The sequence below is a fragment of the Eptesicus fuscus genome, chromosome 4 (assembly GCF_027574615.1).
Source record: "Eptesicus fuscus isolate TK198812 chromosome 4, DD_ASM_mEF_20220401, whole genome shotgun sequence".
NCBI classification, from domain to species: domain Eukaryota; kingdom Metazoa; phylum Chordata; class Mammalia; order Chiroptera; family Vespertilionidae; genus Eptesicus; species Eptesicus fuscus.
Genome location: NC_072476.1, coordinates 104,871,456 through 104,895,096, shown reverse-complemented (window position 1 = coordinate 104,895,096; position 23,641 = coordinate 104,871,456). Strand labels below are relative to the sequence as shown.

The window sequence follows — 23,641 nt, the reverse complement described above, 5'->3', positions numbered from 1 at the left end:
CCTGGCCTCACTCGGACCCAGGGGAGCGCGGCCTCCCCCAGACCCAGGGGCGCTTGGCACCTCCGCAAGAGTCCCGCCTCTCCCCGCAGGCATCTGGGTCTCCCACGGGTCCCCAGAAGCTGGATTTCAGTGTGATGGAGAGCTAATCTCCCCTAGGTTTGGAACAAAAGCCCCTTTCCCCCGCCACCAACCAGACCCACGCGCCTCCACACCTCATCCCCTCCGATTTCGCTGGTTTCCTCTTCCCTCTTAGCTATAAATCTACCATTCAGCCATCTCTCCTGTAGTTCTGGATGGCAGAGGCTCTGTCCTCCATTCGTGCCCCTGAAATTGCTGTGCGCGGTGGAGTTCGCAGTTCCTTTGTTTAACTTAGCCGCCTTCTTGATTCTCCTCTGTCAAAATGGCTTAAAGGGCTTGAATGTAAGATGAGAACTCCTAAGAATCCTCCAAATCGGTGTTGGCGGCCTCCGGGGCCTCGAGGATCTCACTGCGCAGTTCGGCCAGGTCGGTGGCGCGGATGCGCCCCTCCTGCAGAAAGATGGTCTCTTCCTTCACAGAGAGCCGCTGCGCCGAGTCCGCGGCCGCCGCCACAGCAGCTGCTGCGGCGCCCACGAGCCCATGGCCCCGGCTGCGGTGCTGACTGAGAGGAGCAGCCGCCCGGTCTGGGGAGACGCGAGCAGCAGTCGCCACCCTCACTAGTCCATGTTCCAGTTGTATTTCCGAAACTGCCATGTGAGGCAACACATCAGCCTTCACCTCCGCCGTCATCTTTTTCGAGTTCCCCAATTTGTTCTTCTTAATCCCTTGAATTCAGTCAACTCTACTGAGGTCTAGTGGCGCCGGGAGGTGCACGGAGAGGGCGCCCGGGCCTCCGTCCGGTGTGCGGGGCGCGCGGCCCGCGGAACCAGGCGCGCGGGGGCCTCGCGGCGGGGATGGGAGCTGGGCGGCCGCCGGGCTCCGGGCGCCGCTGCCGCCGCGGTGTCCCCAGTGCCCCGGGCCGGGCGGCCTGCGGGGGCGGCGCAGTTGCGAAACTGAGTGAGTATCTACAGTTAAGTCTTGATTGTTGTTGGTGTCACTAGGAGGAATTGTCCTCCAGGCCAATTGTCCATGAGGACCCTCTTTGTCTATATAGGAAGAGTTGCTGTGCAGGAGACATGAGGCTCCTGTGTCTGTGTCCCTCTGTATTCCTTGCAAACACCTCTGAGAGAAACGCGCCCTGGAGTTTCGCCCGCTGCCTGGAACTGGGTTTCAATGTAGTTGGAACTGGGTCTCAGCGCAGTCTGGCGCCTTTGTCTCCTTCCCAGCAGGGCCATTCAGTGGCGCAGGCAACAGTCCCTCCTCTGCGCGCCCTCCCGTGTGCGCCTCTGGAGCCGCCGCTCCTCTGTGCCTCTGCCCCACAGGCCAAATTCATTCCCCCAGCATGTGCCTGGCTTCCCAGGGTTTCGCCCGGAACTGGGGTTCAGTGCAGTCGGAACTGGGGTTCAGCACGGTCCGGAGCCCTTGTCTCCTTCCCGCTAGGGCAGTTCAGTGGCGCAGGCAACAGTCCGTCCTTTGCGCCCCTTCCTGCGCGCGCCTCTGGAGCTCTGCCTTCCGCCGCTCCTCTGTGCCTGCGCCCCACAGCCCAGATTCATTCCCCCAGCCTGCGCCTGGCTTCCCAGGGTTTCGCCCGGAACGGGGTTCAGTGCAGTCGGAGCCGGCGCTCAGCGCAATCCGGAGCCTTTATCTCCTTCCTGCCAGTGAACGCCGGCCAGGCCGTCAGCCGCCCCTTCCTCTCCGGCTCCATCCTCCCCGCAGGCGCGCGTGCTCGTGTCTCCGTCCGTTTCTCCATACCTCAGGCTTTTGCGGCTCCCCCGACTGTCCCCGTGGCCTTCTCCTTCTCCCCAGCTGTGGGCATTTCAGTCCGCCAGCTTTCCTGTGGTTCTGGACGATGACCGTTCTGACCTCTAGTTGTATTTTTGAAATTGTTGTGCCCGGCTGCGGGTTAGGTGTTTAACCTATGGCGCCATCTTGGTTTTTTGCTTATGCATATTTTTTGAAAAACTCATTTATTGTTCATGGGTGTGGAGGGTGTGGAGACCTATATGTGTTCAAGATACTGCAGTATGAATTCTATATATCTTGGATTTCAGAAACCCTGAAAGGTTTTATTTTCTTGTTTGTTTTACAGTATAAAAATAAAATTTGTTTTCTCTATTTTAATTTGATGGAATGCTTCTTGTTCGTCAAGTGCTTGCATGGTCACTAGATGGCACTCATGAGTCATGAAAAGTAAATGGCTTTTTTTTAACTTCAAACTTTATTATTATTTTTAAATTTTAATTTTTATTGATTTTTTTTGGTGACATTGGTGAATAACATTAAATAGATTTCAGGTGCACAATTCTATAACACATCATCTGCATATTGTATTGTGTGTTCACTACCCCAAGTTAAGTCTCCTTTTATCACCATTTGTCCCCCCTTTACCTTCTTCTACCTCATTGTTTTTATTTTAAGTAAGAAAATTGAGGCTTAAAAGAATAATGTATTTATAGTAAATGGTAAAGCCTGGATTTGAGACAAGACTTGCCTGATGCTCTTTCCGGCAAGTCACATTTCTCCCAAGGAGCAGGCCCACACAAGAAGAGAGTGAAGCTGATCTCTTTATGAGTATGGATAACTTAACACATCTTCATGTGTATTTAAGTGCATGTAATTAGTGCTCTTTTCTTATATGCTCACTAGGAAAGAACGTACATTTGGAAACCTGGTCACATAAAAATCTAGGAACTGTGTTAGAGTGAAGATCTATGAATCACTCTGTCTCCCTTGCATCCAGACCACCTGGCGTCCATGAAGCCTTCAGTGAGATCTGTTATTGCATATGCTTACAATATACCCCAGTCCCTCCAAACAAATGAAGGAACAAGCAAGCATAGGACAGAGAATCTTTAGGATGCTTATTCTATTGCACTCTGAGCAATAAAATAATAGAGTTAACAAATTTAAACGGAATAATTTTGAATTTTACCTTTGAATAGGTAATATGTTCACTAATGTATTAAAGAGATAAACCATTATAAGGTAAAAAAAGTCTGAGTCACATCTCTTTTTCTACTTATCCTGTTTTAATCTTCTCACTCTGTTCCTTCTCACATGCATCCCCAGTCAGGTTATAACTTTTACTAGTCTCTTGGGTATCCTTCCAGAGTTCCTTCATGCAAATATAAACAAATATTAATACACATTTTTCTTATTTTTCCTCCTTTTAACCTCAAAGTAACTTACCATTCTGTAGCTTTCTTTTTTCTCATTAAAAGTGTATTTTGCAAATATTTTCATATCAATGCATAGAAAACGAAAATGTTTTAGAACTGTATAATATTGCATTTTAATGTGCATACTATAATTGACTTAACCAATCCATGATTGGTGAATATTCGGGTTGTTTCTAGTCTTTTGCACAATAGCTCACATTTATTGAACTAAGCTTACTATAGCTCAGGCAGAGAGCTAACTGCTTTACTTGGATACAGTTTATGAAACAACCCTCTAAGTTAGTTAATATTATTTCCATTTTTTTTGGATAAGGAAGCAAGAGGATCAAGGTTGCTAAGCAACTTGCCTAAGACTTGAACCTGGACTGTCTGCCTTTAGAGCACATTTGTATACTAGTGAAACATAATTAGTACCCTTTATTAATTTTAGAAAAAAATTTCCCTTTAAGATGTTTCCAGTTATGTGTTTGTGGCTGCTCTTCACTTGTTTCCAAGATTTTTTGTTTTTACAAACATTTGAAGAGTTTGTTCAATTCAGGATTTTACTTCTTTCTACTGCCCATGCTTTATTTTTTGTGGCCATGGAGTATGTAATGATAAATCTGATACCAAACTATATCTGTTAGAGGGAGTTTAAGGAGGAAAAGCCTAAAATTATGGGATATATTGACATTATCTGAGAGTGATTCATTTTTATTTTAGGGCTATAATATGCTGAAATTTTGATCTGAAAGTAACACAACAACCAACATCAAACAGAGAAACCCAACTTTGTTTGTAGGCACCACAAGTTTAAAGTGTAGAATAAATAAATGACCTTGCCTTTTGATATTTGCCCTTCCTCTAGGACTTTACCTAATGCAGTCAGGGAACCAATGGAAACTTTGCATTTTGTGTCTTCCTTCTCAGAGCTGTTTGACTTCATTCAAGTGTGAACCAAATGAAATGTATCTTGCACTTGCAGGCTGCTGCTGCTATGTGCATTGCAGATAATGGAAAAATCCAGATGCCGGTTAGAAACCCAAGCAAACCGGCCTTCTCCTAAATTTAGCAAGTGCCTGCCCCTATTGAAAAACCATAACAGCAAAATGACAAAACATCTCACCGCCTCCCGGTGGTAATTGGATCCTTGCCCTCTGCAGCCATCAGAACCCCGGCAAAGGCCTGTGCAGGGCTGTAGGGGGCCATGACATCTGCCTAAAAGGGCAGTGTGAAGCCCCGTAAACATTTCTCACTCCAATTAAACCTTAAACAGCAGGCATAGGAAGCACTGAAGGCCAGCGCTTGAACGCACAGATTACAGCATTTAATGCAGTGTCACCAGCGGAGATGGGCAGAATCTTATTGGGTGTAATGATAAAACATGTAACAATCATTATTTTGCTGAAAACTTCCTTTGGCTAAGGCATTGCCTAGTAGTCATTTTTCACTGTTTACACGGTGACACTTTAATGGGGAAAAGAGATACCACCTGGAGTCTTTGTTAGCTTAACCAGCGCTTGATCTGGAACCTAGGAAGAGTCAATGCTGCTCAGGGCTTTCCAAAGGTTTCACTCCAGAGCCTAATGCTATTCTTTTTACTCGAGGGCCTGGAGTGCGCCTGTCACTAGGGGGTGCTGTTGCTTCTTTCTTCAACCCAGGACAGTTTCAAGTCTGACCTGACCAGCCTCAGCAGAAGAGAGAAAACGAGGCTTTATCCTTCCCCAGTGAGTTCATTTCTCCTCCGCCTCCAGAGTCAATGGAATCTGTTCGAATAACTCAGAACAAAACCAAATGGCTAGTCAATGAAATAGGCTTGTTAAAATGTTTTCAAATACCTCCCCTAGTTGAGCCACAGCAGCTCCTTCATATCATCAGCGGCCTAATAGTTTTACTAGGGTCTGGGGATGTTAACCGCTTTTGAGGTGCTACCAAGGGAAGTGAGGACTGATGGGGAAAAGGGGGTGTGTCATAGCAGGAGATGGGGAAAGGGCTAGGCTCTGGTGGATCCTTCCCCAGTCTGGCAGAAATCTGCTTTTCCCCTCTACCCGTTCAGTTTTGGTTCAGACACCAGTTGCCAAAGCATGTCACATACCAGTTTTGGGGATTGTTAGAAATGCAAGTTCTGTGGTCACATGAATTTGGGAAACCCTGGTTTGAAAAAAGTTAAAAAGAAGTATTAGTTGGGTAGGACTCTCAGAACATTTAATTTGTAATGCATTGTGCACTGTGCTTTGTGACTCAAAGGCTGGGCATTTGCTAGGAGTAGACATTTTCCCAATGCTTCTCAATGGAGGGTGTGTGTGTGTTTTTGTCCCCAGGAGATGCCTGCCAATGTCTGGACGTATTTTTGTTGTTGTTGTTGTTGTTATTTTTAAAAATCCTTAACTGAGGATATTTTTCCATTGGTTTTTAGAGAGAGTGGAAGGAAGGGAGGAGTGGGAGAGAGAGAAATATCGATGTGAGAGAGATACATTGATTGGTTGCCTTCCTCTTGAGCCCTGACCTAGGCCAGAGATCGAGCCTGCAACTGAGGTACGTGCCCTCGACTGGGAATTGAACCCAAGACGCTTAGGTCCATGGGCCGATGCTCTAACCACTGAGCAAAATGGCTAGGGCTGGACAGGGTTTTGATTGTCATGACTGGGGAGGGTGTTACTGTCATGTAGTGAGTAGAGACCAGGGATCTGCTCTGATTAACAGCACAGCTTCCTCTCCACTCCCTCCACCAGCAAAGAGCTATCAGGCCCAAAAGGTCAGTAATCCAGCTGCCGAGAAACTCTGCTCTATAATTTATACAATCTCTTACACTTACTTAACCTTAACATTATTTTGCAAGGCCTTGAGCAGAGACTAAGTCGGAAATATGCCCTCAGTTCAGCCACAATGTTTGAATTGCCGGGTGGTGTGGTCTTCATCAGTACTCCTTCTCCTTGACCTCCATATGGTGCTCGTCATTGTTGACCGACCTCGCCTTGAGATTCTCCTCAGTTGGCTTGACATGCATTGATTTCATTTTCTTTCTCCTCTGTAACTTTTCTCTCTCCTTTTTAGCTTTTCTTTGTCTTCTTGCTTTTTGAATAGGAGCATTTCTGTGGTTTTATACTTCACTGTGATCAGTCTCCATGACTTCAGTTATGTTTGCTCAGGCCTGTGGCTTTACTTATAACCCATTCCAAGATGCTTCCTCCCAAAGATATCTACATTTCCAGTCTTACATTGGATGTTTTCTCCCACTTAACACTTATGTCTCCTACTCATAGTGCCCTAACAGCAATGTGAGAATATTTAGACAAACCATGCAAAGAAAACTGTAGCTCAACTTCAGAGAAAACCTGAAAAATCTTACCAAAAACAGTGTTTTATGAAATCAATGACAGTGATATTGAAGAACTGCTAGAGTCAATGCCAGGCCATGGGAAATGAGGATCTGGCAGAAGAAGACAAGGCAACAACTGAAGAAGAGAAAATGAACAAGGATGATAACCATGATAAGACTTTTCCAACAGAGTGATCTGGATATCAAAGGATTAAGGAAAGTTCTTGGGAAGATTAGTGATGCCTTTAAATATGTTTGCCAAAAAAAAAAAAAAAAAAAGATGTTCTTTTTGATCATTCTATGAAAGTCAAGCATGAAGGGTTGGGTATCATATTGTTTTAGGATATATATATATATATATATATATATATATATATATATATATATATCTTCCCTCCAGAATGTTCCATTTACATTTTGAGTGACAGAATTGCATTTAGATCTTTTCTCCCACAAAGTGTTTAGTTTCTAAATCTGGTCTATAACATCCTTTAAAAACATGTACTTGGTTTAGTACAGCAATTTTCAGCCGATGTGCTGTAAAAAATTTTAAAACATGCAATACCTATTTAGTCAGGGGCACTGACCTCTTTTCCCTTAGGTTGTCAAGTAAAAAAATGACAACAGCCAACACAATAGCTGTTTGATGTGAACTAATCAAAATTATACCTATTTTTTTGTCAGATGGGCAAAACATATTTTTTTTGGTGTGCTGCAGAATTTTATTTTTATTTATTTATTTTTATTTTTTTATTATTTTTTTAAAATTTCTTTATTGATTAAGGTGTCACATATTTGTCCTCATCCCCCCATTCCCATCCCACACCCCTCCCCACGGATGCCCCAACCCCCTGTTGAACTTAACCATTGGATAGGCTCATATGCATGCACACAAGTCCTTTGGTTGATCTCTCCCCCCTCCCCGCAACCTCCCCTATCCTCCCTCTGAGGCCCGCTAGTCCGATCGATGCCTCCTTGTTTCTGGTTCTGTTCTTGTTCATCAGTCTATGTTGTTCATCATTTCCCCTAGATGAGCGAGATCATGTGTCCCTGAGATTTACTTATAAGAACTGAATGTGAGACGAGCAATAATAGTTATGCTGACAGGCAAATGAATCAGTCTGTAGTGAGTTTCTTTCTGGACCAACAGTTCTTTAGAGACCCAATTTCAATGTCCACCAGTTCCTTATGTGTACATGTCAGCACTGACCCCTCAGCTCTGGATGGTGGACAAATGGTGGTAACGTAGGTCCGACTCCCGCTGGTTTGGTCTCGGCCGGTCACAGGGGCACGGCTTCACCCGGACTCAGGGGCACGTGCCCTCACCCAGACCCAGGGGCGCGTGGCCTCACCCGGACCTAGGTGCGCGAGGCCTCACCCGGACCCGGGACCCAGCCTCACCCGGATCCAGGGACACGTGGCCTCACCTGGACCCAGGGGTGCGTGGCCTCTCCCAGACCCAGGGGCGCGTGGCCTCACCCGGACCCGGGACCCAGCCTCACCCGGATCCAGGGACACATGGCCTCACCTGGACCCAGGGGTGCGTGGCCTCTCCCAGACCCAGGGGCGCGTGGCCTCACCCGGATCCAGGGACACATGGCCTCACCCGGACCCGGGGGCGCGTGGCCTCTCACAGACCCAGGGGCGCTTGGCCTCATCCGGGCCTGTGCTGCAGAATTTTAGTAATTAGTTTATATGTGCCCTGAGATTAAAAAAAGGTTGAAAATAGCTGGTTTATGCCTGGCCAGTGTTCCTCAGTGGTTGAGCATTGACCTATACTAGGAAATCACAGTTCGATTCCCAGTCAGGGCACATGACCGGGTTTTGGGCTCAATCCCCAGTAGCAGGTGTGTAGGAGGCAGCCGATTAATGATTTTTTCTTATCATTGATGCTTCTATATCTTCCTTCCTCTCTGAAATCAATAAAAACATATTAACATGGAGGCATGGAATAGACTGACATACCTCGATGTGGGGTTGGGAGGATAAGAAGAGATAAACCAAAGAATTTATTTTATTTATTTATTTTTTAAAATATATCTTTGTTGATTTCAGAGAGGAAGGGAGAGGGAAAGAGAGACAGAAACATCAATGATGAGAGAGAATCATTGATTGGCTGCCTCCTGCTGCACATCCCCTAATGGGGATCAAGCCCGCAACCCAGGCATGTGCCCTTGACCGGAATCGAACCTGGGACCCTTCAGTCTGCAGGCTGATGCTCTATCCACTGAGCCAAACCAGCTAGGACAAGAATTTATATACTTATATGCATAGCCCATGGTCATGGGCAATAGGTTAGTGAAAATATGAGGGGTGGGTAGGGACTGGGAGGAGTGGGGGGAAGGAAGGGGAAAATGGGAGATATTTGTAATACTATCAACAATAAAAATACATTAAAAAAAAAGAAAATAGCTGGTTTAATAGATTGAAACAGGATGAAGGCTTATTCCTTGTCTTACACAGCCTCCTGTGGTTGAAAATCACTTAAACATTGAACTGAGAACATTCTCTGCCTTTCTTGATTTATAGATGTTTCTCCAGAGCTACACTTCCAAACAGTCCCAGTTGGCTGTGTGGATTGATAAGATGCATCTGGCTTGAAGATACAGACTAGTCACGGGGCAGGCTAATCCCTAGAGAATGTGGTTGGGGTAGGAGCTGAGTCTCAGGAACCCTCCCTCTATATAAGAGAGCCAAGCAAAGGCCCGGGGCAGAGCCAGGAGGATGCAGACTGCTGGGCTCCTCAGCTGGTGAGTTCACCAGGCACTCAGCAGAAACTGTTATCCTCTCTTCCGCCCTGAATGTGCTCCCCACCATGGAGGTAAGATAATTATTTCCTTACTTTTGTAAACAAAGCTATCTCAAATGAGGATAAGGAAGGCTTAATGGAAATAACTGGAATAAGGAGAGGACATGGGAAATAGTGATGTTGAGGGTGACTTTTTAAGTCCTTACTTAAATATTTAACAGTTCCGCTAAAGTGAATTCCTTTTTCTTATGCTGCAGTTAAAGTATTGGTTCCGAGGTGGGAATCCGAAATTGGAGATAATGTTTATGAAAGTCCTGAGAAAGCCTCCAAGAAATACAATGGTACTATTGTTTTTTCCTTAAGGAAAAATCCCCTCCAGTGCAGTTTTGTGTGTTTGATTTGGAGCTGAGCAATGGACCCCCTGCGGTCTGATTTACCTAAGAGCTTTAAAAAAAAGAGTTCAGAGACTTGGAACTTTAGGGGGTTAGCATTGTGACTTAGAAGGTGCAGGTAGCTGAAATGAAACTAAAGGTTTAGCAAATACATATGTTGGCCCGATGCAAAATGGCCAGATGATAAAAAAAAGTTACTATTCAACCAAAGACAGGACCAAAGACAACAGACGCTATCATAAACTATATTTCTGGGATGCAAAAATAACTTGAAATTGTTACCACAATTTTATTATTAAAAATGTTGCTATTTAAATGTTAAAAATTTTGCATAATAATGCTGAAACAATAATTTCTCAGTGCTGTCAGCTGCTAAGCCAGTTTCTGTTCATGAGTTATGCAAGCTGAATCTAATAACCAAAATAATTTCTTAAGAATTTGCTAACTGGATACCTGAAAACAAAGTAGCTATCATATCTTGCTTATTACAAGCAGATGTTCATGGGCTAGAATAAGGAGTTTGTACATGGGGAAGGTGGTGTCAAAGGTACTTCTAATGGGGAAAAAAAATCCCTAAAATGTAGTTGAAATTAAAAAAAAAATGCATGTAATAACAGAGTGTTAAAAATGATGTGTGCATGATGCCTGATTTGGCTGGGAGTCAAAGGCCATGAACAGGTGCTCAGTGCCCCACATGTTATTGTGGAATGTTGACATTCAATACAGTATTACAGAGAGAAAAGCCCTAAACCTGTCCAGTGTCCCGTGGCCATCTCCATCCTCAAGACTATGCAAGATTGTGTCCCTTTGGGGACAGAGAATGACACCTTTCTCACATGTGAGAATATCTAAGGGCATAGGCAGGACAAATAGACACAGCAGGATCAGTTGCACCCGGACATCAGCATTTGAGAGAACAAGAATGTGCCACAGTATTCTGTAGACTAGACGTGGGCCTTTGTGTTGTCAGATGCTCTGCCCAAGGGACTGTCTGCCGGATAAAGCGATGCAACGGACAGCATCAGTATGGGTAGGGCTCTGGTGAGAGTCAGGAGTGACAGACAAAAAGATGAGTCATTTGTGCAAGAGAAGAGTAGTTGTAGATCCCCAATGGGTGGGTGGGGGGCATCCAAAGAACCACAAAAACTCTGTGAGAGATAAAGAATTGGCATCAATCATCCAACACACTCCGATTTACCTCACCAAAATCCTGCTAAATGAGTCAAGCAATGTCACCCCCGTACATTTTTTAAAATATATTTTTATTGATTTCAGGGAGGAAGGGAGAGGGAGAGAGAGATAGAAAAACATCAGTGGTGAGAGAGAACCATCGATCGGCTGCCTCCTGCATGCCCCCCACTGAGGGAGAGACCCCACAACCCAGACATGTGTCCTTGAGTGGAATCGAACCTGGGACCCTTTAGTCCTTGGGCCGACACTCTATCCACTGAGCTAATCTGACTAGGACACCCCAATACACTTAATAATAATTTTTTAAAAAATGTCCTTTTTGGCTCTTTCTCTTTCACTCCTGCTGCTCTGACTTGGAAGGAGATAAGAGGCAGCTTGGGGGAGGGGAGGCGGAGAGAAGCCGGAGAACACCCCTCCCCCGTGGTGAGCATCCAGGAACTGGGAGCAGGAGAGACATTAGAAATCCGATGATAAATTGAAATTTGTCTGTTAACTTGTTTCAGAATTTTTATTTTCTGAAAATTTGCTAATGCCTGGGAGTGATTAATGCAGCTCTGAGATAGGCTTTGCCCGGGGCAGGACAAATGAGAGCTGAGAGACGTGTTGAGAAAGGAAAGAGAAACATGTTTATAATTAACAAATAAAACCTTTAGAAGGTGTTGCTTTTCACTATATGCTTCATGTGTCTGTTGAAAACTCAGGAAGCATCCCAGCTCCCCGACCATTATTACTCATTTCCACGTGGCCCACAGCTCCTTGGGCGTGCTGGTCAGAATAAGAGGCTGAAGGATTTGTACAAGTTTAAAAGACAGAGGCAGGCCAGAAGGGTTTTATAACCGACGGGAGATACCTAATGTGAGGACAGGGGATCTCGGAGGGGAGTGGGAGGGTCTGCAAAAAAGGTTGGGAAGGTACTCCACAGCGAGACTGAGAGAAGACAGGTTTGGGGCAGAAGAGGAAGAATACCGGCCTGTTAGCATGAGGGGTCCGGTGATTTTAAAGACGTTTATACTGGGTTATGAATGGAATGCATTTAATATTCTTCGAGCGTCTCCAGTAAAGATGTGAATTATATGCCCTACACCTTCAGTTGTCAGGTAATGTAGGCAGATTCTTAAAAGTAAAAGTAAGATAATAAAAAGCACCTATGATTTCACAAGCGGAAATAAACTTTTATCCTGTTATACTTCTTCATAGGTTTTCCAATACACATTTGATTTTTCAAACAAAACGTAGTTACATTCTACACACACTTCTGTCCCCTGTCAGACACCCACACCTGGCTGGTGTTGCAGGTAAGGAGGGTCAAAGGCCTCCGAGGCTCTTCAGGGACCGCAGGAGCCACCCACAGAACTAAGGAGTGCGACGCACGGCACCGCCTCCCTAGCCAGGGATGTGTCTCAACCTCCGAGTCTTCATTTATGAAGCTTGTTTCCCTTCTAACTCCTCCGCTCTGGGCACTGCTCTTTCTTCCAGGCCTTTCCTCTCTGGGCGTCCTCCTGGGTGCAGAACTTAGAGAGAAGGACAGTGGAGAAAGGAACTAAAAGATGATGGGACTTTAAAGAAATGCTTGGGACAATTTAACTCCAGTGAGCATTATTTACTTGTCCATGACATTGCCCATCCCCTAGTTATTTTTACAGAAATGAAGAGTAGTCCCAGCCGAAACCGGTTTGGCTCAGTGGATAGAGCGTCGGCCTGCAGACTCAAGGGTCCCAGGTTCGATTCCGGTCAAGGGCATGTCTTGGTTTCGGGTACATCCCCAGTAGGGGGTGTGCAAGAGGCAGCTGATCGATGTTTCTCTCTCATCGATGTTTCTAACTCTCTATCCCTCTTCCTTCCTCTCTGTAAAAAATCAATAAAATATATTTTAAAAAAAAGAGTAGGCCCAGCCGGTGTGGCCCAGTGGTTGAGCATTGACCTATGAGCCAGGAGGTCCTGGTTCTATTCCCAGTCAGGGGGCGTGCAGGAGGCAGTCAATCAATGATTCTCTCTCATCATTGATGCTTCTCTCTCTCTCTCTCCCTTTTCCTTTCTCTCTGAAATAAATAAAAATACACACACACACACACACAAATGAACAGTAGAAGGTGAGCTTAACAGAAGTATATCAGACTCTTATTTAAAATGGAAACTTAAAAGACAAGTAGAGCCACCAAGCCTTCTCCCTGGTCCTTTCACTTTATATTCCTAAATCACAAATCTTTTTTTTATTTTATTTTATTTTATTTTTTTTAAATATATTTTTTTATTGATTTTTTACAGAGAGGAAGAGAGAGGGATAGAGAGCCAGAAACATCAATGAGAGAGAAACATCGATCAGCTGCCTCCTGCACACCCCCTACTGGGGATGTGCCCGCAACCAAGGTACATGCCTTGACCGGAATCGAACCCGGGACCCTTGAGTCTGCAGGCCGACGCTCTATCCACTGAGCCAAACCGGTTTCGGCCTAAATCACAAATCTTGACTTGTACAAATGCATTGGCTTTCAACTCATTCAAGAAATGCAAACTAAAATAATGCTTTTATTTCCCCCCAGGCTGTAAGTTTCTTCATCTTGGTGGGATTTATAGCAGAGTTCCCAGTTTTTTCAAGGTGAGAATTGTTTGGATTGGGTGTGGAAATTATTAAATTTTTTTGTTTTTAGGATATTTTTTTAGTGCAGCCTGAGCATGTTTATCTCTTCAACGCTGTATCTTTCCACGTCTTGAGACAAGGCCATGATAGCAAAAGCTTGTTTTATTCTTATTTTATTTGCTGTAAGGAAGAAGCCTGACGATGAAAAATACCTCAGTTTCCTGCTTGTCCCAGCTGTGGTTTTACTGGCCTTTCGGAGAATCGCAGCTGCCTTCCACAGCTCAGAGCAGAATTTGATCTTTAAATGTAGTCATTGCAAAACCTTCTTTGGATTTTAAAGGTCGAGAGTCTTTCCAGACATAGTTTTAGTGGCTCTCGGGGCCTGCAGAACGGCAGCCTCATTTACCCACGGCCTTGTTTTGCTTTCGCGGTCAGTTTGCAGGATGGGACCAGGTCAGTTCACGCTATGAAACTATCAGGATACGTGTCAGGCGCTGAGCTAGTGACCGGGGACCACGCAGCACTGCGCGTCTGCTGCGTGGTTGGGAACGGGAAACAGTTGGTTTGCATGCACACATGCTCCAGGCTCTCTCTGCCCGAGGCCTGGCCAGGGCGCAGCGGGAGCCCAGAGGAGGTGAGGCCAAGCGCGCTTCCCCCCCTAAGCCCCGCTCTTTGGGGACGGCTGCAGCCTGACCCTGGGACCCAAAATAGAAACATAGCAAGTTCACATTGTTTAAGGGTCAATAATCCTAAGGCACTGGGATCCTTGGTGCCACGTCAAGACTACAGGTTAGCAAGGTTGGCTCCATAAAAGCACCCGAGACACACACACACTGCAGAACCGGCTCCTTACCGTCAAGGTCAGCCGATGGCCCGAGGATAAGCGCAGGTCACCCCAAGATGCTTCCGAGGCTAGAAATGTGCTTGAAATCCAGAAATCAGGAGTCTCCACTCCTTTACCCTTCGTGGACGTGCGAGGGGGATTTCTTAGGGCTGAGCCATGTGACCTCCACCCAGCTGGAGTTAAGCATGGTGTGAGCGCCAGCTCCCCATTTGACACATGGACTTCATTTGAGTGCACTTGTTTAGGCTCGGATTTCCCCTCTATGGGTGCGTGCTGAAGAAGGGACCTAAATGAACAGGGGAGCATTTAAAAAGAAATTCCTGTCCATTTAGCCCTTGCTCGTTTTCAGTATCCCACTTCTCCCAGGGTCTTTCTAGAACTCCTGGTCTCCCGGGTTCGAGAGTTTTTGAGTAACTTTTTCATTCATCACTCAGGATCCTTCTGAAGGCTACAATGCCTTCCTGCCAGATGGTCTCACTTATCCCTCCCGACTCTGACCACTCCCCTATCTATATTTTCCAAAACATCATCCTGTACACATTCCTATCGTGAAATCTTTTAGATTAGATTTATTGCATTACAGATTACGGTTGTATTATTGTCCTGTGATCACCTGTTGATGCATCTGTGTCTTTGTCCTGCCCTCTGTCAACGGTTAGTGACCTATCTCTTTTACTATGTCTACAACTGTAGTGTTTCCATAATGTCTGGTACATGATAGATGTTTAATAAATGTCAACCCCTCAAAAAGTGGGTCCCTTTTACATATTTAAAAAATATATATTTTGGGATACTTTGGGTTTCCCTTCGGCAGTAAATTTATGAAGCAATTTTTGACCGTACCTGACTGTTTTTGACTGTTCTGTGTCCCCGCTCTCTTATCTTTCCACCTGCGTTATGATGAACCGTCGGACAGCGCCTCTTCTCCCGTCAATTGCCAGTGGGCTTCCTTCGGCCCTTGGTCAGAATGCAACGGCTGCACGAAGTCTCAGGTGGGCCCGTGTAGAAACTTTGTATTTATTGCTTATCTGCTGAAATAGCTGAGGCGTGGGCAAAAGGGCATTCACATTTGAATGCTATTTTTTTTGTTGTTGTTTCTTGAAAATGTAATTAGTAATTTTAAAGGAAAAGAATTATAACTTGTATAATAATTAATATTGTAATAAAGTAGTGCCTGCATTCTAGCTTTTTCTCACAGGACTTTTCTAAATCTTTTCTAAATCTTACTAGAAATATACATAGGCTAACCATGAAAAGCAGCTCACTAACTCCTGAGCTATTAGAGAAACAAGAACAGCATGAAATGAAGTCAGTAGATAATAAAAAACCCGCTTCAAGTTTAATAGATTCAACTTGTCTTCTTATTTGAAATAAACACTAACAAGTGGCAAAACCACTGCTTTGTTTTACCTGGCAAGTAGTGGATGACCATGAAAAGTCAAACATTTTGCAATGTTTTAAAGTTTCATTTTTTAAAAGAAAATTGAATTTATTTAAGGGAAGGGTATGGGAGATGTGGCTATCCAAAGGGAAGGGCTGAACAAAGAAAAGGGGCTTTGGAGAGAGGTTCAGGGGGTGAGCCCGGGTTGAGCTGCTGCTGCCGCTGCCCCCCCCCCCCTTGCAAGTCTCCTGGGTTCCTTAGAGGTTGGGGGATACGTGCCTGAGGGGGGATGGCACGGGCGTGCTCCTCAGAGGGAGAGCGCATCTAAAGTTTCATTTTTAAGTAATACAAACAAAAGACCAGACCTACTCTGGAGATTATAGAGTACTTCTAAAAATGTATGCTTTTTTTCTTATTATAAATTACTCATTGGAGAAAAAAACAGAAAAGTATACATAAAGAAAACACTATTTATAATTCCACCATAGAAGAAACCAATATAACAGCATTTTGCTATTTATTTCTTTTGTTTTCTTTCTGTGTGTTTATGATTTTTAAAATTAAAATTATTTGATCATAGTTTTATATTCTACTATTTTAACCTAACATACGGTCAGCATAAATTTTTTAAAAATTTATTTTTGTTGTTGAGAGTATTACACATGTCCTCCATTTCCCCCTTTTTGTCCCACTCCACCCAGCTCCCACCCCACCCCAATCCTCCTCCGCACTATTGTCTATGTCCATGGGCTATGCATATATATCAGCATGAATTTTTTAAAAATATATTTTATTGATTTTTTTATAGAGAGGAAAGGTGAGGGATAGAGAGTTAGAAATATCGATGAGAGAGAAACATCAATCAGCTGCCTCTTGCACACCCCCTACTGTGGATGTGCCTGCAACCAAGGTACATGCCCTTGACTGGAATCGAACCTGGGACCCTTTCAGTCTGCAGGCCGAGGCTCTATCCACTAAGCTGGTTAGGGCTATCAGCATGAATTTTAATAGCTGTATTATGTTCCTTATATAAATATATTAAACTTATTTATCTACTTTCCTATTGTTTGAGATTTTAGATTACTTACATTTTTTGTTATTATGAATAAAAATTTAGTGAACATTTTTATACATAGGCATATATCCTCTTTTCTGATAATTCTTTAGGATGAATTTGAAAAATATAATGTTTGTTTTATTTTATTTTTTAAAACATATTTTTATTGATTTTAGAAAGGAAGGGAGAGGGAGAGAGTGAAACATGAATGATGAGAGAGAATCATTGATCAGCAGTCTCCTGCACGCCCCCTACTGGGAATGGAGCCTGCAACATGGGCATGTGCCCTTGACAGAAATCAAACCTGGGACCTTTCAGTTCACAGGCTGATGCTTTATCCACTGAGCCAAAACAGCTAGGGCTATAATATTTGTTTTAAAGTTTCTAAACATTTGAATGTTCAAATATTTTTTATTGAAATATTATTGACATGTAACATTATAATAGTTTCAGGTGCACAATATTATTCAATATTTGTAAACTATTTTAGAAGTGGTGCTGTTTGGATAAAAATATGTACTTAAAATTTATTTTTTAAGTTATTAGTACAACAGAAACATATTGCAGAACATAATTTTGAAGCATCATCATAATCATCATTTTCATCAAGCATTTATTTAATACCTCTGTGAGTGGTATTTACAAAATAAGTTACACAATTGCAGAATTTGGCTTCTGGCAAATATAATAGATGACAACTCTGATTATAGGCCAAAAAGTACACGAATAACAAGGCGAACATCAGACAAGCACCTACCACTTCTAATAAATCTAATCCTCACAGTTTAAGATGGATGAAATTAGAAAACATTTTTATAATTTTAAAAATGTTAAGAAAGAACACTAAATAGAAGTAGATAGAAGGTATTTTTCATATTAGCAATTTTTTCTCGTTGAGAGAAGGTCATAATGCAATGGATACATCCTAGCTCATACAATCAAAATTCCCATCCAGAAAGAGACAAGTGAAAATGAAAAAAGGGTCATAAGATCAGAATCTGACAGGTGAGAATGAGACTGCTGAGCGTAGGCAGTCATCAAGGTCCTCCTGACAGACAGGGAGGGAAAACATCACTTATACAACAACACAGTCTGTGCTTTGAACTTCAGAGAATGACAAATTAATCAGCCATACATGAGGGGTGTCTTCATCAATTAAATACAGAAACTAAAATCTTATTAAGAAACTGTACTGAGCCCAGCTGGTGTGGCTCAGTGGTTGAGTGTCGACCTATGAACTAGGAGGTCACGTTTCTTGGTCAGGGCACATGCCCGGGTTGCAGGCTCAATCCCCAGTAGGGGGCGTGCAAGAGGCAGCTGATCACTGATTCTACCATCACTGATGTTTCTATCTCTCCCTCTCCCTTCCTCTCTTTCTGAAATCAATAAAAATATAATAATAATAAAAAAAGAAACTGTACTGAGTCCCATCCCCCACTGAGAAATGCCAGAGCCAGGCCCAGGCTGATGTAAAACTGCTCAGAGTTCATATCACATTCCTGTGACCCTTTGTCCCAAGGAATCCCCACTTCTAATAAATCTAATCCCCACAGTTTAAGATGGATGAATAGACTCAACATATCCAGTCTTCCCTGTTGGTCTTTGCTCAAGGATACATGCTCTGGAATGTCAGATTTTACTCATTAATGGGGAAGAGCTAAGTATAGGAAGAGGCTTTGATGATGCACCTTTGAGGAGGGAAAGGGTTTTGTAGATATTTTTTTGTTGTTATTTAAACATTGGATACATGTTGATTGTTGCATTTTAGGACGATTAGTTGTTTCTCAATTTGCTTGATTATTTTCTAAAATTTCCCCTCCTGCCCCTTCCTCCCCCCACCTTCTCAGAGGTTTGCTTTTGAGCTAGTTCCCATTTTAGACGTCAAGGATTTTGATTGTTTCTTAACATCCTATTGTAGATACAGATTCACCTTTGGACTACTAAGGCTTCTGTTTTGTAAAACTTTTAAAAATATATATTTTTTATTGATTTCAGAGAGGAAGGGAGAGGGAGATAGAAACATCAATGAAAGAGAAACATCGATTGGCTGCCTCCTGCAAGCCCAGCATGTGCCCTGACTGGGAGTCCTGGTTCAGAGGTCAATGCTCAACCACTTAGCCACATAGGCCAGGCTTCTGTTTTATAAATTTGGCTTCCATGTGAACACAATTCTATCTGAATTGTTTTGCCTTGACTTGCCTTCCTGACAAGGGTTAACATTCAGTTCAAATCAATTGCCACCACTTTTCCAAAGTTTTCCATAACTCCACCTCATCTCAACCTTCTTCCCAAAACCATTACCCTCTCTCCAGCCAAATTCATTGTCGCCCTTCTAATTAGCTCTTGATACAAAGCTTTGGCAAAGACATTAATCTTCTATATTTCAGTCTATTTGCATACATGTTTATCCAACTAATTCTTTCAGGTTACTTTCTCAAAGACTCTCTAATATTTTTTTTAGCACTCACTCCTAAGAGTAAATATATACATACATATATATATAAATATAATATATTATCTGTAATAATAACCCACGTGTCACTGGACTCAAGGACAATGGGTCTGGGGGTTCATTGATTTTGTAGGTTTTACTTCTGTGAGATCCTGGACCATTTCCCAGACATTGTTTCTCCAATTGTATGAATGTTTCTCAGGTTTTATTTCTCAGATAAAGGCATCTGGAGCTATCAATAAGCACTACCTGTTCTTTGTTTAGATTCGCAGGCGGATGATTGATGTTTATGCACAGTATGGTGGCCAACCTTGTGCCGGAAGTGCTTTTCAGACACAAGCGTGTGAACCTACACAAGGATGTCCAACGGAAGAGGGATGTGGAGAGCGTTTCCGGTGTTTTTCAGGTACTGGTTTTCCATAGGCAGAGTGTAAATTCAAATGTTATTTGTTTAAATTGCTCGGTACATATTTGTTGAATTTTACTGAATTTATACTGACCTATAAATTAATTTTCCTCAAATATCAGTATCATTGTTATTGGCATGATAATCACACTCAACTATTATTCTTTTAAATGTAAAGGGAGGCATATGGTAATAAAAGTGGGAAGATTCTTTGCCTCTTTGGGAAAAAAAAAGACAATTGGCAGAACCAAACATTCTTGGCATTACACTGAGACTGGGGAAAAACAATGTTACTACCAAAATCATTATTATGTTTATAAGAAAAGCAACTCTAATAGCTAATCAAGGAGCAATACAGGTCACCCTTATGCATGGGTGATTGAAACATAGTTTTTCCATTATTATTTGATTTATTGTTTATGTTGCATTTGTGCAGTAAGATTAACTCAACAAGCTTCAGCAAGCATTTATTATTCTTGTTATGTTCCAGATATAGTGATAAGTGTTGTGGATTTAGAAATAAAACACATGGCCTCTTCCCTCAAAAAAAAAATTTAAAGTTTTATGGACAGAATAGTACATAAATAATCCCTGTGTTTGAAGTGTTCCTTAGAAATACTTGTCAAACTCCTATTTTACTTTCAAAACCCAAATTACATGACACCTACTTTGAGAAGCCTTCCCTAAACTTCTAACCAAGAGAACTAACAAATCACTTCCGTGTTTCCTATGCACATCTGTAATCTGGAGTATTGGTTGGCCTGGATGTCTCTTGGCAGACTGAACTCTTTAAAAAAAAAAAAAATTTTATTGATTTTAGAGAGGAAGGGAGAGGGACAGAAATATCAATGATGAGAGATAATCATTGATCGGCTGCCTCCTGCACGTCTCCTACTGGGGATTGAGTCCCCAACCCAGGCATGTGCCCTTGACTGGAATTGAACCCGGGATCTTTCAGTCCACAGGCCTACACTCTATCCACTGAGCCAAACCGGCTAGGGCCAGACTGAACTCTTTGAAGACATGCAGGGTGGTCAAAAGTAGGTTTAGAGTTATGAGTACACAAAAGACAGAGTTTGTTCTTGCATTATTATTTATTTATTAATTATTGTATTTTCCATATGAATAACTATAAACCGACTTTTGCCCCAGCCTGTATCCTATGTGGTTTTTGCATCTGGAATTCCTGGTACACCCTCAACAAATGTTTGCTGCATGGGCTTGAGGGACAGCATAGTGGGTGTGTGCAATCCTGTCAGGACAGCATGTGCAATGCACACTACGGGGACAAGAGGAAGGACGTGCATTGTAGCCTGCAGGGTAGGGATGGTTTCTGAAAGGAGATCAGGTGTCATTTGATTCTTGAAGACAAGCAGGTGGTAGGTAGAGGAAACCCTCTGGGCTGAGAGAACTGTAAGTGCAAGGTCAGTGGAGACGACCGAAAGCCTGGCCTTTATTCATGGAAGTGATCCAGGATGACTAGGGCATGGGAAGCTAGCCGAGTGGCTGCAGAGGATGCTGGGGAGGTTGGCGGGGGTTTGATCACTTATACCCTCCAGTGCATCCTGGGAACCCTGCGCTTATGTCTACTGTGACAATCATGTTGTTGAATTGTAATGATCTATGTCTTTATATAATCCCTGTGACATTGCAAAATGTATTAAAAACCTAACAAATACCATTTTTATTCATACTGTATCCCCACACCCAGAAGAGTCTCTTGGACAGAGTAGGTGCTAATGTTGAGCTGTAACCTTGTGGCTCGGTTCCCATGCTCTCAAAGCTCACACATCTAAGTCACCAAGAAAAGCAGAACTTTGGCATCTTGGTCAATGATTCCAGAAAAAACCCCCGAAAGTTCAAGGGCAGGAGGTCAATCTGTCCTCCCAGTGGTTGGCATCGTCTGGTTTAGAAGGACTCAGACAAACTGCTTGATACTCATGAGTGAGAGCCTGGAATTGGAATTCAGGCTTTATTTTCAGTTTTGTGTCTGGCCAAGGTCAGAGTCAATTTTGTGTGTTGCAAAATGAGGACCAAAATAATCACCAGTCCTTCCCGGACATGCTGAGGATGGATGTTGAATTCACACTGAAATGCCAGTGCATGCTGGGGGCTGCGGGCAGACGTTTTGATCCCACGTGGTGGTTTCCTTTCTCCCCTCCTTTATTTTTGTGTGGTTGCTTTTCTCGTGGTCAGGCCAGTGCATCAGCAAGTCTCTGGTTTGCAACGGGGATTCTGACTGTGATGAAGATGGCACTGATGAGGATGGATGTGAGGACACAGACAGCAGACGTTCCTGTGACCTCGATAAACCTCCTCCTAACATTGAACTTACTGGAATTGGGTAAGGGGTTAGGCAGCCACCTGTGCATATTGGTGGGTTATAATTCTTCATTTTGTTTTGTTTTGTTATTATTTTTTGGTAAGTCTAATAGCAAATCACCTAATAGCCAACAATTTTTTAATTTCTATCTGTATACCCATAAATACATATGCAGTAAAATATAGAGTGAACAATTGTCCCAGGACTGTACTGATTTAACCACCGAAAGTCTTGCATACAAGAAATCCTCACAGAGCTGGGAAAATCCAAATAGTCGGTCACCCTGTTGGAGAGAGAGGGAGAGAGAGAGAGGAGAGCGAGAGAGAGCAGTATATTGGAATATGCAGGCTAAAAAGTAATTGTTCAGATGAGCTGGGGACTTTATTTCCAAGTAAAGTTGAGACAATCCTGTTTGTCTTTTCAAAAAGAATTCTGAAGAATTTTTAAGGGTCAGACCCAAGTTAAGATTTCAAGGCTTTAAAATAATCTACAGAATGATAGATGTGATTTTTCTATGATATTTCAAAATGCATTCACAGAGAAGTGATAAAATTACCCTAAAGAGGACACCAGGCAACATGCTAAGAGGCAATCAGTTGAAATTCTTTGTAGAGTGCTTTCTCTCCTCGAAGGTAATCATAATTGTATTGGTTTTATCTGTAGATTCAATTCAAAGCCAGCTGTTGCCATAGCTACACAAGGATGTGTATTTCCCAAACATGTGCTTAGGCTGAAAGAGGTTGGATTTTCCCAGATGTTAGTTTTAGCTACCAAACCAAGCAAGGGAGGCTGGAGAACGTATGGTATGCACGAGAATCCTGTCCTCTTTATCTGAGCTCTCTTTCAAAGACATACTTAACTGTAATGTATTTCTAGAGTTCTCTGATGACGCCTTTTCCAGCAAGTGCTATTTCTGATTTTTAACCATCTGTTCTTCCTGTTAAAAAAACACCCCACGGCAGTTACAATGCACTCACCGGCCAGTTCCGGAGCAGAGTCATCAACACGAAAAGTTTCGGCGGTCAGTGCAGAAAGGTATTCAGTGGGGATAAACAAGACTACTACAGGCTGAGTGCCAATGTCCTCTCCTACACATTTGAGGTACTGAATTACATTGACTTTACTTATTTCCAACCTGTGACTTGTTGCCAGAAATCATTATTTACACGATATATATATTTTTTGGGGGGGGTATTTGCAGAGAGCTTACTTGTGCCTACTATGTGGTCAATTCTTATAAATGTTTTATATGGACTTAAAAAAAGAATACCCAGCCTGGCTGGGGTGGCTCAGTGGTTGAGCGTCAACCTATGAACCAAGAGGTCACGATTCTATTCCCAGTCAGGGCACATGCCCGGGTTGCGGGCTCGATCCCCAGTGTGGGGTGTGCAAGAGGCAGCTCATTGATGTTTCTCACTTATCGATGTTTCTATCTCTCTACCCTTTCCCCTCCTCTCTCTCTAAAATCAATAAAAACAAATATATCTATAAAGAATACCCATTATGTAACCCTAGAGCATGGGGCAAGGGTACTTGTGTCATTTGATCTGAAATCTCCTTTTGCCTCATTTTCATTTGGCCTCTACTCCGTGTGGGCTCAGGACCACCTGGTCTGACCCAGCATGGGTGTTAAAAGTCAAGGCCCTGGTATGATCATTTCCTCAGAAACATGTTTTTATTTTTCAAACTGTGAAAGATTTAATATGTACAAGA

The 23,641-nt window shown here is 43.1% G+C and overlaps 1 protein-coding gene across 1 annotated transcript in view; it reads left to right on the top strand.

Annotated features, from left to right (window-relative positions):
* Positions 1–9,281: 9,281 nt before the first annotated feature.
* Positions 9,282–23,641, top strand: part of C7 (complement C7) — a 42,812-nt gene continuing 28,452 nt past the window's right edge. The window contains exons 1-6 of the mRNA XM_028131278.2: positions 9,282–9,376; positions 13,428–13,483; positions 15,226–15,301; positions 19,464–19,605; positions 21,802–21,949; positions 22,891–23,029. Of these exons, the coding sequence (XP_027987079.2) occupies positions 9,371–9,376; positions 13,428–13,483; positions 15,226–15,301; positions 19,464–19,605; positions 21,802–21,949; positions 22,891–23,029 (567 nt within the window). The 5' untranslated portion in view covers positions 9,282–9,370. The remainder of the gene's footprint in view (positions 9,377–13,427; positions 13,484–15,225; positions 15,302–19,463; positions 19,606–21,801; positions 21,950–22,890; positions 23,030–23,641) is intronic.